General features: G+C 34.5%; 1 protein-coding gene across 1 annotated transcript in view; it reads left to right on the forward strand.

The window, feature by feature from the left end:
- The window catches only part of Lin28b (lin-28 homolog B (C. elegans)), a 118,471-nt gene extending 101,916 nt beyond the window's left edge, over window positions 1–16,555 (forward strand). Inside the window, exon 6 of the mRNA XM_013510789.1 lies at window positions 15,386–16,555. Coding sequence (XP_013366243.1) covers window positions 15,386–15,755 — 370 coding nt within the window. The 3' untranslated portion in view covers window positions 15,756–16,555. The remainder of the gene's footprint in view (window positions 1–15,385) is intronic.
- The last annotated feature ends 843 nt before the right edge of the window (window positions 16,556–17,398 follow it).

Here is a 17,398-nt window from a genome sequence, read left to right on the forward strand (position 1 = left end):
AGGAGTATGGTCTCATGTTGCATCCAGTTACCTATAAAAGTCTCCAGTTTATCCTTCTTTACGACTGAATAGTACTCCATTGTATAAAAAGATCACATCTATTTTCTCCATTTTTCAGTTGATGGGCCATTTGGGTTGTTTCCAACATCCAGCTATTACAAATTGTTCTGCTATAAACATGGGTGCACGTATATCACCGTGGCATGATATTTTTAATTCTTCTGGGAAAATATGGAGAAGGGGGACAGCTGGGTCAAATGAGACTGCTAATCCTAGTTATCTGAGGAATCTCTACTGATTTCCATAGTAGTTTCACCAGGCTACACTGCCATCAACAGTGGAGAGGGGTTCCTTTTTCCCCACAGCCCCTCCGGCATTTGTTATTTTGTCGATTTCTTAATAATAGCCATTCCTTCCAGGGTAAGATGGAATCTCAGTGTTGTTTTAATTTGCACCTCTTAAGTGACCAGTGATGTTGAACATTTTTTCATATATTTATTTGCTGTTTGTATTTTTTCATCTGAAAAGTGTGTATTCATCTCTCATGCCCATTTTTGGATTGGGTTGCATCTTTCAAGACATTGTCTACATTCTATATGTAACTACTCTTGATATCTGTCCCTGCGGATTAGTTTAGAATTTAGCTAAACCTTAACATATGTAAATACAATTAATTATGAAGCACTTTCAGTGTATGTCACTTAAAATAGTGTTTATGAGGTTGGCTAATGTTACTTTTTATATCATTAGGTCATTTTTCTTTTAATATTGTATAGTTTTTAAATGAAGATTCTGAAATTTATATATCATTAATAATCTATTGCTGTACGAATAAAGCTGCCATAAAACTCTTTTGTGAGTATATGTTTTTGTTTCTTCTGAGAAATAACATAAATATGAACTACTAGATCACATGGTAGTTGTATAAACCTCATAAGCAATTGCCAGTTTTCTAAACCAGCAGTATTCCATTTGGTCCATATCCTTCCCAATATTTGAAGTTCTAGCAGTTTCTATTTTAGCCTTTTGACACAAATAGGGGTTATCTCATTTTGGTTTTAGTTTTCATTCCTTTGATGGCAAATGAGCACCCTTTTATGTACTTTGAGCTATTTGTATTTCTTTTGTTTATTTGTTTCCCAAACTGGATATTCCTTTTTTTCAATTCCTGAAATAGAGAGGTCCCTCTCCCATTGTGGGGATTAAACTCAGGGCCTTCACACTGAGTGACATCACCAGCATTTAAAAATATTCTGAGATAAGTTTTTGCTAAGTTACCCAGCTGGTACTCAAACTTGGTATCTTCCTGTCTCAGCCTGCCAAGTGTTGGGATTATAGGCATGTGCCACCATGCCTTGTTTAAAAAAGTTCTCTATAGAGTAAATTCTAGATACAATTTCATTGAAGTTAAAATGTTTTGAGAATATTTTCTCCCACTCTGAGGTTTGTCTTCATTTTCATATCAGTAGCTTTTAGTGAATAATTTTTTAAAATTTTAGTGATGATCATCATATTTTAAAAATAATTGGAGCTTACTGTATCTTTTAAAATGTTTGCCTATCCCAGAGTTATGAAGGCACTTTCCTACTTTTTCTATAAGAAGTGTTGTAGTTAATACCTTTTATGTTTGGGCCTATGATTTATAAATGAATTCACTTTGACACATGATATTAAGTAGAGAATGAGACTCATTTTTTCCACACAAGTTTATCTACTTGTCCCAATGCCTTTTTTATGAAGACTTTCCTGCTGTTTTCTATTGTACTTATTGCTTTGCCTTCATACTTGCGTTGAAAGTCATTGGCCTCATACAGGTAGTGTGAGAGACAAGACTTGTGGTGTTGACATTATGATGGACAAGTGACTTGTTTATTTGACCTCTGTGTTTCTTAGCTGAGGGTGGCAGTGTCTTGAGATAGCTTTGGTTCTTACAACTGGGGAGAAGGGCTACTATTGACAGCAAGTGATAGAAGCTAGCAGTATTGTTAAACATCCTCTAATGCGCAGGACAGCCACACCCAGAAGAATTACCATAATGGCTCAGAAGATCATAATACTAAGGTTGAGAAATCCTACTGTATGTAGCTTTACATTAATTCTTTTTTTTTTTTATTTTGGTTTTTCTCCAGTACCGAGAACCGAACTCGCGACCTTGCGCTTGCCAGGCAGGCGCTTTTGCCGCTGAGCTAAATCCCCAGCCCTACATTAATTCTTGAAACCCGCTAGCGTCAGCCCTCCAATCTTGTATATCTTTTTCAAAACTGCCTTGGATGTTTAAGATCCTTTGCATTTACATATAAATTATAAACTGTACTTGTCATCTGGAGAGTTAGTTGGTGCTGCATTTGATCTGTAGAATAATTTAGTGAGAAGTGACCTCGTAATAACTTTTGAATACTGGTAGAATTCACTAGTAAAACTGTCTAGACTTGAAACTTCCTTTGTTAATTTTTACAGATTATTGTAGTAAACTGTTTTTTTGCTAGAGAAAAAGCTTATCAGCAGGATTAGGCAAGGACACAGAATCAATAGGTAGAGAAAGAGAGAAAAACAAATTTAATTGGATGTTAAGGAATTGGCTGATGCTCGTAGGGACCCACAGACCTGAAAACAGGACAAGCTGGCAAGGTAGAGATCCCTGTAACAGTGATGTTATAGCCATTTGGAGACAGAATTTCTGGGGGCTGGCACGCCTGACATGTGCAGGCAGGCCCACTGCTGGACCCAAGGAGCAGATATTTGCAGCTGAAAGCCAGAGGCATTCTGGGGACAGAACCCCTTCTTCCACAGGACACCTCAGTCCTTGTCTCTGAAGGCTGTCAATTAATTGAAAGAGTCCCAATCAGTGTGTAAGGTAATCTGCTTTATTCAGTTTCTATTAATTTGAATGTTGGTCCCATCTAAAACTTAGTTTAACAGAAACATCTAGATTGATGTTTAACTAGAAATTATTTACAGAACTATGGTCTGTGCACATTAATATATAAAATTACCCATCACAGAAAGCAGTTCAAATTGACTATTTTCTTGCCTTGTTTCCCCACTTCCCAGGAAAGGGTCTTTTTAGATCTAATTTGTGGAATGATTTTGGCATAAAATTGTTCATAATCTTCATTTATATCCTTTTTCATTTATTTCCTCTTTCATTCTTAATGGGGGCAATTTATGTCTTCTCTTTTTCTTGTTTTTAGTCAATTTTTACTTGGATTTTATTATTTGCATTACTTTTTTCAAGCCAATTCTTGGCTTTGTAAATTTTCTCTATCATTTATTTTCTACATCATTGCTTTCTGGTCTTAATTATTTATTTTAGTTTCCATTTCTCTTGCTTTTTTCTAGTTTCTTTAGGTAAAAACTTACCCCATTTATTTTAAATGTCTCTCCTAATATAAACATTTAAAATTTGTTATTCCCATCTAAGCATTTCTTTGGTTATATCCCACAAATTTTAACAAATATTTTTCCAATTTCTCTTATGATTCTTCTCTAAGTGTTGCTTTAAAATGTAGGATTTCCAAAATCATTTAGAATCTCTGTGTGTCTTACTTCTAATTTAATTCTGTTTATGCAGAAAACATTCTGTAAGATTTGACTTTGTAAAGTTTGGTGACTTTCATTATTTTTCTCAACATAAATTCTATGCTGGATAGTGTTCTAAATGTATTTGAAAAGAATGCAGATTCAGTGGATATCAAGCTCATTCTTGTATAATGTTAATCAGATAATGGTACTTGGTATAATTAAATCTCTCTGTGTGTGTGTGTGTGTGTGTGTGTGTGTGTGTGTGCTTGTTTTATCAGTTATTGGAAAAGTTGTTAAATTTCAGCTATGACTGGTAATGTCTGTATTTCTCCCTTGAGATCTGATAGTATTTATTTCACGTGTTTTAAAGCAGCAAATTAGTTGCATTTGTATTTAGGAATATTGTACCTTTCTGATAAACTGACCTTTTACATTTATGAAATTTTTCAGCTCTCTCATTTTATTTTTAAATATCCTTTGTTTAATACTAATGCAGATACACCAAATTTTGTAATAATCAGAATATAGTTAGGTATTTTTCTCCTCAAAGCTGATCATCTCTATCTTTCAGTTAGAATAATGAGAGAATTTGTAATTAATATAGTTACTTATATGGCTAGATTTGAGTCTACCATTGTGCTATTCATTATTTCTGATTTATTTTTTCCCTTATTTTCATTTTCTATTTTTCTTTGGTTAATATTGTTCTATGATCAAAACTGTAAGAGCCTTACAAAAGTATAATTCCACTCATCCCCACATGTCATCCTCTGTGCTCTTGTCTCATATATTTTATTTAGCTATAATTTATAAATCCCACCATTTGGTTATGTTGAGTAAGTACCGTTTTGTTTACACATTTCTCATTTCTACTTCTCTCCCTTCCTTTCTCTAGGTATAAGTATCCACATAGTAACATTTCTCTTATTCTTAGAGAATTTTTGTCTACTGGGCAAAAGTTCTCTCAGGTAGTATTTTTATTTTACCCTCACTTTAAAAGATATTTTAAGTACATGTAGAATTCTCAGTTGAAAGCGCATTTTCTTTTGCTACTTTTAAAAGGCTGTTCCATTGTCAGCTGCCCTCCATTATTCCTAAGAAGGTTTTACATGTCATTTGTTTCTTAATGTGAAATGTCTTTTCTTCATTTTGTTTCTTTATTTATAGTAGTTTAATTTTGATGTCCCTAGGCATATTTTTTTTTTTTTGTATTTGCCATGTTTAAGGTTCTCTGGCTTTTTTTTAAGTTAGTTGACCCAAGATGTTTATCATGAAATTCAGGAAATATTTGGCAATTATTTCATCAAGTGTGCGTCTCTGCCTCATTCTGTTTGCTCTGAGATTCTAATTACATATGTGTCAGATGATTTCCTATTGTACCACACGTCCCTGAGGCTTTTATTCATGTTTTATAGTACTGTATTTTCTTTGTAATTCAGTTTATTTCTTTTGTAATCATTTTTTAATTTTGCCGGCTCTTCTGCAGTTTCAAAGATAATTAATTTATCCAATAGATGTATTTGTTCACTTTAAACATTGTAACTTACAGGTCTAGAATTTCTAGTTGATTTTTACAAATTTTTTTTTTCCTTCCAGTATTCCTCCTTTTTGCTTCATCATGTTCATCTTTTATGTTGTTGAACATATTTATGATAGCTGTTTTGAGTTTGTCTATTTTCACAGTTGGGTATTTTCACAGTCTGGATTACTTTTTTTTGAGTACATGTCTTGTATGTAGAATATTACTACACACTAGTACATGTCTAGTAATATTTTTCTTGTATGTAGAATATTACTAGACACTAGTACATGTCTAGTAATATTTTTCTTGTATGTAGAATGTTGGGCTCATAGTTTGTAGTGATTCTTGGTTATGTTATCTTCTTTACAAGGTGTTGAGTTCTTTTTTGTTAAACAGTTGTATTAGAGGTAGATTTTGATTATGCTGGCTTTACTTTTGATTTTCTAGGTTAGGGTAGATCTTTTTGAATCTGATCAATCTAATGTTTGAAGTCTTCAGTTCTGATTTTATTAACTGTATGTAGTTTATGGTACCCTATTTTCTTTTGTCTTTTATGATTTTTTTTTCTTTACCAGAAAGTCACATTTTTCAAACTGATCTCTGTAGGAATTCTTTGACCTCTGGCTGAAGATTACATTCTCTCTGGGGAATTGATAACACAGACAAAACCTAGAACTTGTTCGAAGTTAGCAGCCTAATAGTAGTTTGTGGCCCACTGAGCTGGACCCCTAAAATTAGGCTCACAATAAAGGTAAATGTCTCAGAAACAGCAGCAGCAGCAGCAGCAGCAGCAGCAGCAGCAGCAGCAGCAGCAGCAGCAGCAGCAAGTCAACCTCCTGACATGAAGGGCATCTTTAACCAGTAAGGAGAAAAAAAAGAAGTAGCCATAAAGCTAAGAGTACCTTATGTGATTTTACGTTCAGTTCTCATTTTCAAGATCAGAGCTGTAGAAGAAGAGAAAATATCACAGCTTATGGAGATTATTTGAACATGGGAGCAATTTTCTTTGTTTCATTTTCACCTACGCAGTTACATAGTGAAAAGTTTAAGCACTTCGGACTCTTGGCAAAGAGCAGCATACAGTAGTCAGTCACAAGAAGACCAGGAGGGAGAAATGGACAGAGGTTGTTTACTTTTCATCTCTATATCATCATTTTTTTTCAGCAGTAGCTGGTGCAGGGACAGGAGATTAAACATAATCATTAGAAGCCTTTTCTTAGTGATTTCAGCAAAATAGGTTTAATTCCCTCTGATTCTTGTGTAGCTTTCAAGAGAAGAGATGACTTGGCACAGCCGTCTTTTGCCTTAGTCTGAAGGGTACATTTTGGATAGATCACAACAACATGCTGTAAGACAGCTAGTCCTTTATAAATATTTTAAGTACTATCTATATACTCGTGGTAAAAATGGAACATTTATGAATACTTCTTACTCATTCAGTGATACAGCACTAATCCAGTGTCAGTAAATCACTGATACAGCAGTAAGGTAGTGTCCTGCTACTATCTTCATAAAAACTCAGGTCCTACCAACGTTATTAGCTATGTCAGAGGTCATGGTAACTTCCAAGTTCTGAATAACTCAGCAGATTCTCTCTTACCTCAGCCTAGGATGACATTTTTTAATCTGCACCCCTTTTTGCTTCTCACTTACAAACAACCAGTATAAACTGGAAACTGTTCTCTAAACTTCTGTGCAGTTAACCAGTCATTCCACCAAGATTGATTCTTGACTTTGTCTATATTTTAAAATTTCTCCTGCTATCTTTAAGACATTTTTATTGTGGTATTTAAATTCTTTCATATATTATTTGGAAGTGTATATCCACTTCTGTAGATAACAAATATTATTCATTATTATGATGAAATCCTCTTTTAAAAGTTCTTGTGTTCTGGTTTAATGTTTGACATTAAAACTTTTTTCAGTGTATGCATAGTAGGAAATTCTCTATATATACATATGACTTTAGACTGACTTGTAAAACAATGTCAGATAAAAATAATGTCACAGGTAAAAATAATGCTGTTTTACAGACCCAAAGCCTTAAAGAAATCATGTGATAAGCAAGAGAAAACCTTGTACAAAAGTTAATACAAAGCACTAGTAGAGGGGCTGGGGATTTAGCTCAGTGGCAAAGCACCTGCCTGGCAAGTGCAAGGTCGTGAGTTCGGTTCCCGGTACCGGAGAAAAACCAAAAAAAAAAAAGACCCAAAAAAAAACCAAACAAACAAAGCACTAGTAGAATTATATTTCTTTAGGGCAAGCTAATGTTTATTTATAGCAGAGTCATATTTGACATGATGAATTTGGAATGCTCTGGTGAAGTTTTTACTCAGGCTGCTGTAGTAGATAAACACAGAAACAGTTTCAGACTACATATTATAATCTGAATCTTTTATGTAGTCAGTCACTGATTTTAAGTTAAATACTGAATACTTTTCCTTTCTTCATATTTGACAGTTGCAATAACTTATTTAGTTAGTTAGTTATTTTGAGAGAGGATCTCGCTATGTAGTCCAGGCTGGCCTCCAACTTTTAGCAAGCCTCCTGGCTCAGCCTCCTGAGTGCTGAGATTACAAGCATGTACCCTTACGCCTGGCAGCAATAACTTTTTAAAATACTCTATATCTAAAGATTGGTGTGACCAAATATAGTAGGTAAACTATAAACTTCCAATGAGCATGGAAGTTTGAAGTTTAGATAGTTAGAATATCACTACTACAAAAATACCTTGGGTGGGAGTGAATGTGTGCGTGCATATGCATATGTGTTTGTGTGTGTGTGTTACTCCTGACCTAGATACTCCTCCTTCATTGTCTTGGGTTCTGAAAGCAGCACTGGCAGAGTGCCCGCTGTGTGTGGGATTGGGTCCTGTTTCATAACAAACTGCTTTTACTCCCAAGAAACTGGAAAGCATTAAGTTATCTGTATCTGAGTGTATCTTTTTTCCTTGTTCTTTCAGAGTTTCCATTAGCCAGAACAGATTACCTGTCTAGGATGTTGTTTGTCATCTAAAAGAGAGATAACACTTCTATTTCAAATAAAGATTTAACTTATGACCTAGAATTCATTATTATGCTCCTTTTCAAATTATGGTACAAAATAGAAGAGTCGGCAAATGGTTATTGTTCCAGGGAGTTGCTGCAGAATCTGCCAAGTGTTTTTAATCATAATGGTATGAAATACAAATATGTCTGGGTTATAACCATCACTGGTTGAAATGCCCTGACATGAAAAAGACTCCCTTCAGCCCCATGCCTCTGATGATTCCTCTCCCCTTCTGAGGCCTCTTCTCTTTTAAATCAGCTACATGTGCCATCCCTACTTCACAGTGACCTGAACTGCCATCCATCACACATGTCTGTCCCCCATGTTTTCCATCTTATCTCGTTGTTTTCATTAGATGATGAAAGGTTTGTGAAACGAGTTATTGCTGTAGTCTAGGTGTTTTTCAACTTACTTTGGTGCATTTTAGCTGGTGTTACAAGATAAGCCGTGTCATTCATCAGAGAACCCAAAAGTGAATAAATCTAAGACAACCCAAAACACAGTAAGGAGAAAGCATCAAATGATGTGAAATATATAAATATATCGATTTTACTCTCCAGCTGACTATTCAGACACTTCATTTTGGCATCTAGTACAAAGTTGCACACATAGTGTATGTTCAGAAGTGGTTGATTTTCTTTTCATTTGATTTTATGAAAATAATTGAACAAGTATAGAGGTTGCATCCATTGAAGAACAAGATATATAGATAATTTCTCATCATATAGCCAGGTAATAGAAAAGGTTAGCATAGTATTCTGTAGTTTGCTTTTTTCCTATTTGTCTTAAAAGATTTTCCCATGTCAGTACATATAGATCTACCTCAGCTTTTCAAAATGATTTTATTTCATTCCTGTTAATACCTGCAGAGTGTTTCTTGACATATGTAGGCTTTCAGTTGTACATTTTTAAAGCTTAGTGGTAAAGTGCATGGACTCCATAGCCAGATCACCTAAGTTTGATTATAAGTATCTGTTGTCTTTGTCATTACTTTTTACCCATATAGACAATGCTGTAGGCCATATTTTATAACCCACATGTGTGGGCAATTTAGTGACTAGTCCAGGAGGGCAGATTCCTTGAGTTGCTGGTTGAGAGGGTCTGTATATTAATACCTTGAAATATGCAGTCACATTGTTCTCCAAAAGATACAATCTTAATTTACACTGACTACATCCAAGTAGTATCTGACTGCAGTTCATTCACATCACAATATGATTTCAAGGGCTAAAAAGCAAGGTTTGCCTCTTTTGACTATAATTGTATTGAGTCAGTGTGATAATACTAATTATAGAATTTCCATCCAAAGTTCTGATTTATAGAGAACCTCTACAAGTTCTGATTAGAGAGAATGAGAATCTAGACAAAACTTTTCAGCATATGAAATATAGGAAGGATAGAAATAAAACCTGGCCTTGATAGTGACAAAACTGTCTAGACCAATTCAAGCCTTCCATTTCATAGGTGGGACTGCTCGAAGATGGAAACTGACTCCCCAAACTCCAGCACAAAGTGGAAAAACAGTCACCCAAAACAGAAGAATCTAAATTGTGTGTGTGTGTGTGAGTATGTGTGTTTGATGTTTTAAATTCAAGAGTCCTATATTATTTTAGACTTAGGAAGAATAAAGTCAGATCAGTATTGTTGGGTGTAACATTGTATATAATAAAAATGTAAATGAAATGTGTTATTTTCAACTAAAATTTCCTTTCAGGTAAACTCTCTGAGTCTTAATGTTTTTATGAATATATTTAAGGGAACACTAAATTGTACAACGTATTAAAAAACTTTGGCACAGTTTTGAGAACATTAAGCACTTAAAGTGAAACTATTATTTTTACTATTTATTAAGTTCTTTTGACAATACTATGCTAGGTATAGAGTATTTTATTTTTTGCATGAATTAAAGTAATAGGGACAGGTGTTACTGGGATTTACATTTTAAAAGATAATTCAAACTTTTCTGATATTAAATGTGTATTTGTTTTCTAGGAAACTCTAAAAAAGTATATGTATTACCACTAACCAATATTACTAGAAATTTAATATTCTCTGCTACTTAAGAATATATAAAAATAAAGTTAATTAAAATGTTTTATTGTTTAATTAGCTTCTAGTCTTAAGGCACATGGATATAAGAATGACATGAAAAGTAACTTCATTAAAGTGTAGGTGGCTTTGATTCATCAAAGCCAGTTCTGTGATTCATCCAAGTTTTTTGACGACCCTGGGTATTTCAAAAGGGACGGACGCCATGGAGAGAATAAACCGTGCCCAGGTGTACATTTAGATTGTTTAGAAGCTTTCAAAGCAAAATTGGATGCACAAGTGAATTAAGGATCAAGAGGTGAAACATATTAAAATTGAAAACCTTAGAGTTTAGCAGTATTACCGGTATCATTTCTTGACTTGGGAGGGTACTGGGGAGTAAATCAGGGTTTCAACCTCAAGGTTTCGTACATGCTAAGTTACACTTGCACCCCTCATTTCTGTACTTTAGTGGGACTATGTCAAGGTTAAAAATGATGACCTCCTTAGAGAGTCCATTACCTTTTCTTCAGTTTACTTAGTGAAATTCTTTCCAGTCTGTGACTTATCTTAAACCCTGTCTGGCCTCCCATTTGGAAACTTTATTGATCTTTTTTTTTCACCTTTTTTACCCCCCAGGAATTTTTATCTATTCCCTTCCTATAGTTATATTTTCTTCAGCCCAAAGCATGCACTTCTTTTTCCACTCTTGTCTCTCTCCTTAATACTGCTTTATTCACTGTTTTTTCTCCAATTTCTTACTCTTGAGAAGCATATGGATCCTATATCATTATTCTTAGAGGTCTGACCTGACACTCAACATGCATTTGAATTTCTGCATAAATCCTTAACATTTTCAAATACTGAGAAGCATTTCAATTTTTTTCCAGTAAGAGGTATGGTCAAAATACATACTCTTCCTTCAAGCACACATCCCATTCTCCTAGTCCCTTTCTGAAGCAATTTTAGAATTCACTTTCATGATTGTTTAGTTGCACTATGGTGGCTTCTTGTTGTCTTGATTGATTTAAAATATTTATCCTTCACGGTCATTTTGACTTTTGGGAAGAGCCAGAAATTATACAGTGCTAGATCTAGTGAATAGGGTGGATGAAGATACACTGTATTTTTGTTAGACAGAAATTATTGTACCAGAAATGGTATGTGACACAGCATTGTCATGACAGGGATGAAACCATTTGTGCATTTCTCAGGCCATTTTCTACACCTGTCATTTCTTAAGTGCTCTAATAAGCCTTTAAAATGCTCAGTACTTCATCATAGGGTTCCTGGCTACAGACTCAGCTTGCACAGTTCCATCAAAATCAGAAAACAGTCAGCATCACTTTGATGTTACATCTCAGTTGACATAGGCTTTTGCCTAGGGAGTACTAGGTAATTTCTATTGAGAGCTCTGAAGTTAGGTTTCAAGATCATAACCATAGTCCCAAATTTTATGTCCCCTGATGACATTTCTTAAGCTGGAATCTAAACGAGTACAGTCACACACACAACTGCAGTGAAGTCAAAAAGAACTTAATGTGATTTCTGTCATCTTTGGTTTACAAAATGCTTCACATCTTCTCTCAACTGCAGCTCTCAACTGATTTTATCAAACAAGTTAAAACTTGTCGCACACTAAGGTTCAATGTGCCACTTCTTGTGTTGAAGATCTCCACCTTTCCTTTGGAAAAGCAGCATTTTTTAAACTCACACTCTGTGTACTGTTGCACCAACATATCTGGTTCTGTTTGGCTCACTTCTCATCCTAAAAATATTTTTTTTTCTCACATTTGTATCAAGGGAGAACATATAGCTGGTAAAGCCTTTCACATAAGACATTAGAATATCATTTAAAAATTAATGTTTACATATATTTTAGTCATCCACATTTGAGCTCAGTTCTATTTGTATCATTGAAACTGTTTACATATTTATATAGCATATCTAAATTCTGATTTCTAATTCAGTTTTCATTTTTTAAAAATGAAATTATTAGAAATTTGGGTATGTTTTTACTAACTTACTAATTAATGGAAATGCTTGGTCTTGGAAAAATATATATAATAATATATATATTTCAGAATATAATTAGTTTTAAAGACCTAAAACACTTGTTTGTATTTATTTTGCTTAGGTGCCTCTGTTCTGTCTACAGGTGGCATTCTTTCATTTAAATTTTTAAATTTTACTTTGATAATCTTTTAAAATGTTGACTCCATTTGATTATTTATCAAAAACATCTTTTAAAAGCTTCAAAAATAAAAAGTAATACATATAGAATGTCCTAGCTTATTAAAATTATTTATGCAGTAATTTTATGAAGACCTTAACATTCTAACACTAAACAGTGTTTCCATTTATGTTTAATATGTTAAAAGCACTTTGTGTCATTAGCTCAGCATTTTATAAAATACTTAACATGGATGGTTTTATTTATTAAAATTTCGGCGGGGGCAACACTGAGTCTTGATCCTAGGGCCTTGCCTATGTTAACCAAGCATATTTTATTTTTCATGTGTGGCTATGGAATATATAACAAAGTGTGATTATAGTTTTCTATCTGTAGTCTTTTGCTTATGACACTGTATCTTTACAGTTATTAAACATGTTGCTATATGTGGGAACACTGGTCATTTTTACATTCACATCGTAATGTAAAATTTATTCAGACTAAAAACTCTGATTTGGAGAATTGTGGGGGAGTGAACAAAGGGAAATAGAACCTTGCATAGCTTATATTTAAGAGTATGTGGCTGTGGTATCATTTATGAGTTGAAAGGTAGCTGTATATTTTCATTTTGGTGTCAGTCTTTTGGGAAGGAAGGGGTTTCATAATAGCGTGTGATCTGCACTCAGAATGATTGACATTGAACGATTAAATAGAAGAGAATAAGTACCACTCCTTCCCCTTTTAAGGCTAAACACATATACACTGAATGCAAATCTTTGCAGTGTAGTAGGCAGTCTGGCCTAATGATAGTACGCATCTGAAAAGCTAAGTGGGTGAATTAACGATGCAGATCAGAATGCAAGAGAACCAAAATTACATAGTGTCCTTAAAAATAAGTGTTACAGCTCACATATAATGGTAACGCACCAAGTGTGATGGAAGACCGCATTTGTGAGAGAGGAATTCTGACAATCAGTCCCTTAGTCAGTGAGTGGGCAGAATGGTTCCCTGAATTGGATGACACAGTGCATACCACACTGACTGATGAAACTGATGTGTCAGGAAAGCCAGCTCTATTACTGAAGCCTTTAGCCTATTTTCTCTCTTGTCAAAAATGAGCTCTTACTGGATGTTACGCTCAGGAAGTGAATTTAATTCAGAAGAAGATGTTTTATAGATGGGTAAATTTGATTTAAGAATTCACTTACCCATTGTAGAACTATGTTGGAAAACACTATTATAAATAACATTTTTCAAAGATGCCATTTTTGAGTGTTCAGGCATTAATCAGTAAATTTTATTCATTAGTTTTGTACTATCTCTTAGAACATGTTTAAAACAGTATTGAATCTGCAGTGTAATATTTGTTAACTCATGCTATGGTATGCATTTCTATGAGAAATACATAATTACCACATTTGGTTTCTTTGTTTTTCCCTTTAAATTTTAGAAATATGATCCAATTAGTTAAGATAAATACCAGTTCATCATTACAAAAGATAAAAGCCCATCTTATGAATCTATTCTAAAATCTCTAAGATAACATTGATAACTGAAAAAACAACAGTTATTACCCTAGTTTTTGCCAATTCAGAATGCTCACCTTTTACAATTGACCCCAGGCAATAAAATACTAAGTGTCCTGTATATACTGCTTATTAGGTTAGTAGTAGATTGTCTTTGAAATATGACGCAGTATGAATTACCCAGCTTGATGTTCTCTCACACACATATAATTAATTTTGGTTGTCATTCTGATCTTAAATTAATTTTCAGTTCCCGCATATTTGGCTATTTTTTTTGAACACTGTGACCTATTGAAATTTGTGCTTCATTGCAAGAATTGTGTATCTGGAAAATAAATTTAAAATAGCTTTTAAAACATTTCATTTGGAAATCAATAAGGAAATTCTGTATTCAGTAATCAGGTAAAAAAATTGTAAGTATAAATTTGTTTTAGTTTCTCCACTTTATGGTCTTCTTTTGTTTTCAATATAAAATTTTATAGAAAGGAAATCTGGTTGAATTTGAGGAAATAGAGCCTCCAAATAATTTCCTTGCTCAATTTTTAGAAAGTAAGTCAGATTTTCAAACATCTAGTACAAAACCATATCACCAGTACACATTCAAGAATTAATTATGGGGGCTAGGGATTTAGCTCAGCGGCACAGCGCCTGCCTGGCAAGCACAAGGTTGTGAGTTCTATTCCCGGTACTGGAAAAAAAAAAAAAAAAAAAAAAAAGAATTAATTATGAATGGTTATTTCCATTTAGGAGAATTCCTTCTAAGGGAAAATGAATTTCTATAGAAGAAAAAGACAATGAACTTTTCCAGTTGTTGAACTTTATTAAGTAGTATCAAACTTTATTAACCTGATCTGAGTATTTAGAGCATTTATTTTATAGCATTATTCTGGTTCACACACTTTCAGTATTCTAAAATTACTTGGTAATTTGCCCAAGTGTCATTCTGACTTCCTGACAGGTATCTTTCTTATATATCATATTTCACTGTACTGCTTAATTTTGCACAAAGAAAAAATTCTGCCAGCACATTTGGCTCCTGCACTCAAAATAATTAACACTGAAAAAAGCGGTAAATTTATAAAATGTAATCCGGCCTATAATTTTCCCATAGCTAAGGGAAATGCTATTTCATATCATGGCAAACAGCTGTATTCATTTTAAAGCCAGCTGGTTGGCTTTCTTGAGTCTTGACTGCCCTCTAGTGGACTAAACTGTTCTCTTACAATAACCTGTCAAATTTAAATGAGTCATTTCTGTGGAGAAATAATTGAATATTCCTTCCTGTTTTACTACACTTGCTTTTCACTGGCTCTTGTGTTTATCATGACTAATGTTGCTGGAACATTTTGGTGATTATGATTCTTGAAGTAAGCAGTATGAATAACATCATACTCTTCAGCCACATTAAACTGATCTCATTGACAGTTTGAGTATTCTGGTAAATATTTAAATTATGTGCATATTACCCTTTATTATTTTACAAACATTTAATAACTGTTCAATCACTTAGGTTTTTATGGCACATGCTACTTATTTCTAAGACGTTTTCCCCATTCTTCCTTACAGATGCTACAACTGTGGTGGCCTTGATCATCATGCAAAGGAATGTAGTCTACCTCCTCAGCCAAAGAAGTGCCATTACTGTCAGAGCATCATGCACATGGTGGCAAACTGCCCACACAAAACTGTTGCACAGCTACCCGCCAGTTCTCAGGGAAGACAGGAAGCAGAATCCCAGCCGTGCACTTCAGCCTCCCCCAGAGAAGGGGGAGGAGGACACGGCTGCGCTCCGCCACTGCTTCCTCAGGAGGCTAGGTCAGAGGGCTCGGAACGGCCAGGCAGGTCACCTCAAGAAGTTTCCTCCGCGAAGGCATCTGCGGCTCCAGAAGAGCAAAACAAAAAGGGGCCTTCTGTTCAAAAACGAAAAAAGACATAGTCCTTCTTAACATACTGTTTTCCCTACCTGGTTGGGAAGTCTACCTCATGCAAGTACAGGGAAACAGTATTTCACAGATAGCAGCTGACCTGGAATTTTTAACTACTGTTGAGGAACTGTGGATTTTTTTAAACAGACAAATCACTCTAAGCAAATTACATTTGAGCAAGTTGTCGTGTTTTATGTAATTTAGAGAATGAGGAACTATATACATCAATATATGCTCATGTGCGAGGGAGGGAGCCTGGCTCTGTGTGCGTGTGTGTGCGGATTTTACTAGGAATGTAGACATATGTAAAAAGAGGGTTTGTCTTTATATATCTGTGTATGTGGATAAGCACACACCCTCCCTCACATAATTGAACATCTCTAAGACCCTGAAAATCCATGTGAAGTATTTAAAATGGTTTAGAAAATAATCCCTTGAATTTTTCTTACCATGTCACCTTTTTTATAGTACATTTATATTTCATTTCATAAGAATGAAAACATGACTGTTACCTTTTGTGTGAACCAAAGGAAACTTCAAATCTCAGAGCTGCCAATCATATGGTACTAAAGGTTTTTTAAGACATCCAGTTTCTACCAAGTTTGGGATTGCCTCTTTTTCTTGCTCTCTATGGAGTGGTTTTTTTCTCCCTTTTGAAGGTAATACCTTAAGCCCAAATGCCTCTGCCATAGCTTTTCTGATTCTGGGATACACAGCTCCAGAAAAGACAATGAATGTGAAATTTCTGTGCTGACATTTCAGTGTTTTTAATTCTATGTTTTGATTGTAAATTACATGCCTAATACGAGAAATGAAGGGGAGAGTAATGTATAAACGTAGTAGATTCTTTTCAGTGGTATTTTGATACCAGCTCATTTATAATCTTTTACGTGTTCTGAGATTTTTAAGGGGTTGTGGCAACAGCAGCTTCCCTTAACTAAGTCAGTCTTCTAACCATCACTTAGCGCTGGAAGCCCTCCTTATTTACTACTGAAGACCTTAAAGGAAAACTCCAATTATATGGTCTGTATTTTTTGGTGGCTATTTTTATTCCCCTCTGGAGAGTTCTCCAACTTGTTTCTAAAAAGCAGCATGGAAATGAATAAAATACTGGGGTTGAGAATAAAAATTAAGTGGATGCTCATAATTGCCCAGTATGTTTGACCTGTGAAGATACTAAAAAGTAGTATTTGATGGTGGGCAACTAAAGTGACAGGCCTGGGCAGAGGTACTAAAACCTCTCCCACTATGTAACTAGAAGTATCTTATATAGTAACAGTGATCTGATGAGCGGTACCTTCAGTGCTTGAGCTGAAGTAACCTATACTTCAGGATGAACATCAAATGCTAAGGATAGAGAATCTTCTCAGGTTGATTTTCATTATAGTAACAGACTGGCTAGGGACCAGTCACAGTATTGGCCTCCTTAGGTTTCAGTCATGAAAATAATTAATTTGGATCATCCTTTTTAGATATTATAGGCAAATTTCTGAAAATCTACAAAAGGTACCAATTAATTAGAATGCTTACTATTGGCAATAAATATAGTTTTGTATACGCCTGTTAATGTAAGCTCAGATAATCAGAAAGAAAACAGCTTGACTCAAGTAAAACATACTCTTTTGAACAGTTCTGCTCCCTTTTCTTTTGTCCT

This window comes from Chinchilla lanigera, unplaced genomic scaffold (genome assembly GCF_000276665.1).
Source record: "Chinchilla lanigera isolate Chin_1 unplaced genomic scaffold, ChiLan1.0 scaffold00010, whole genome shotgun sequence".
Lineage (NCBI taxonomy): Eukaryota > Metazoa > Chordata > Mammalia > Rodentia > Chinchillidae > Chinchilla > Chinchilla lanigera.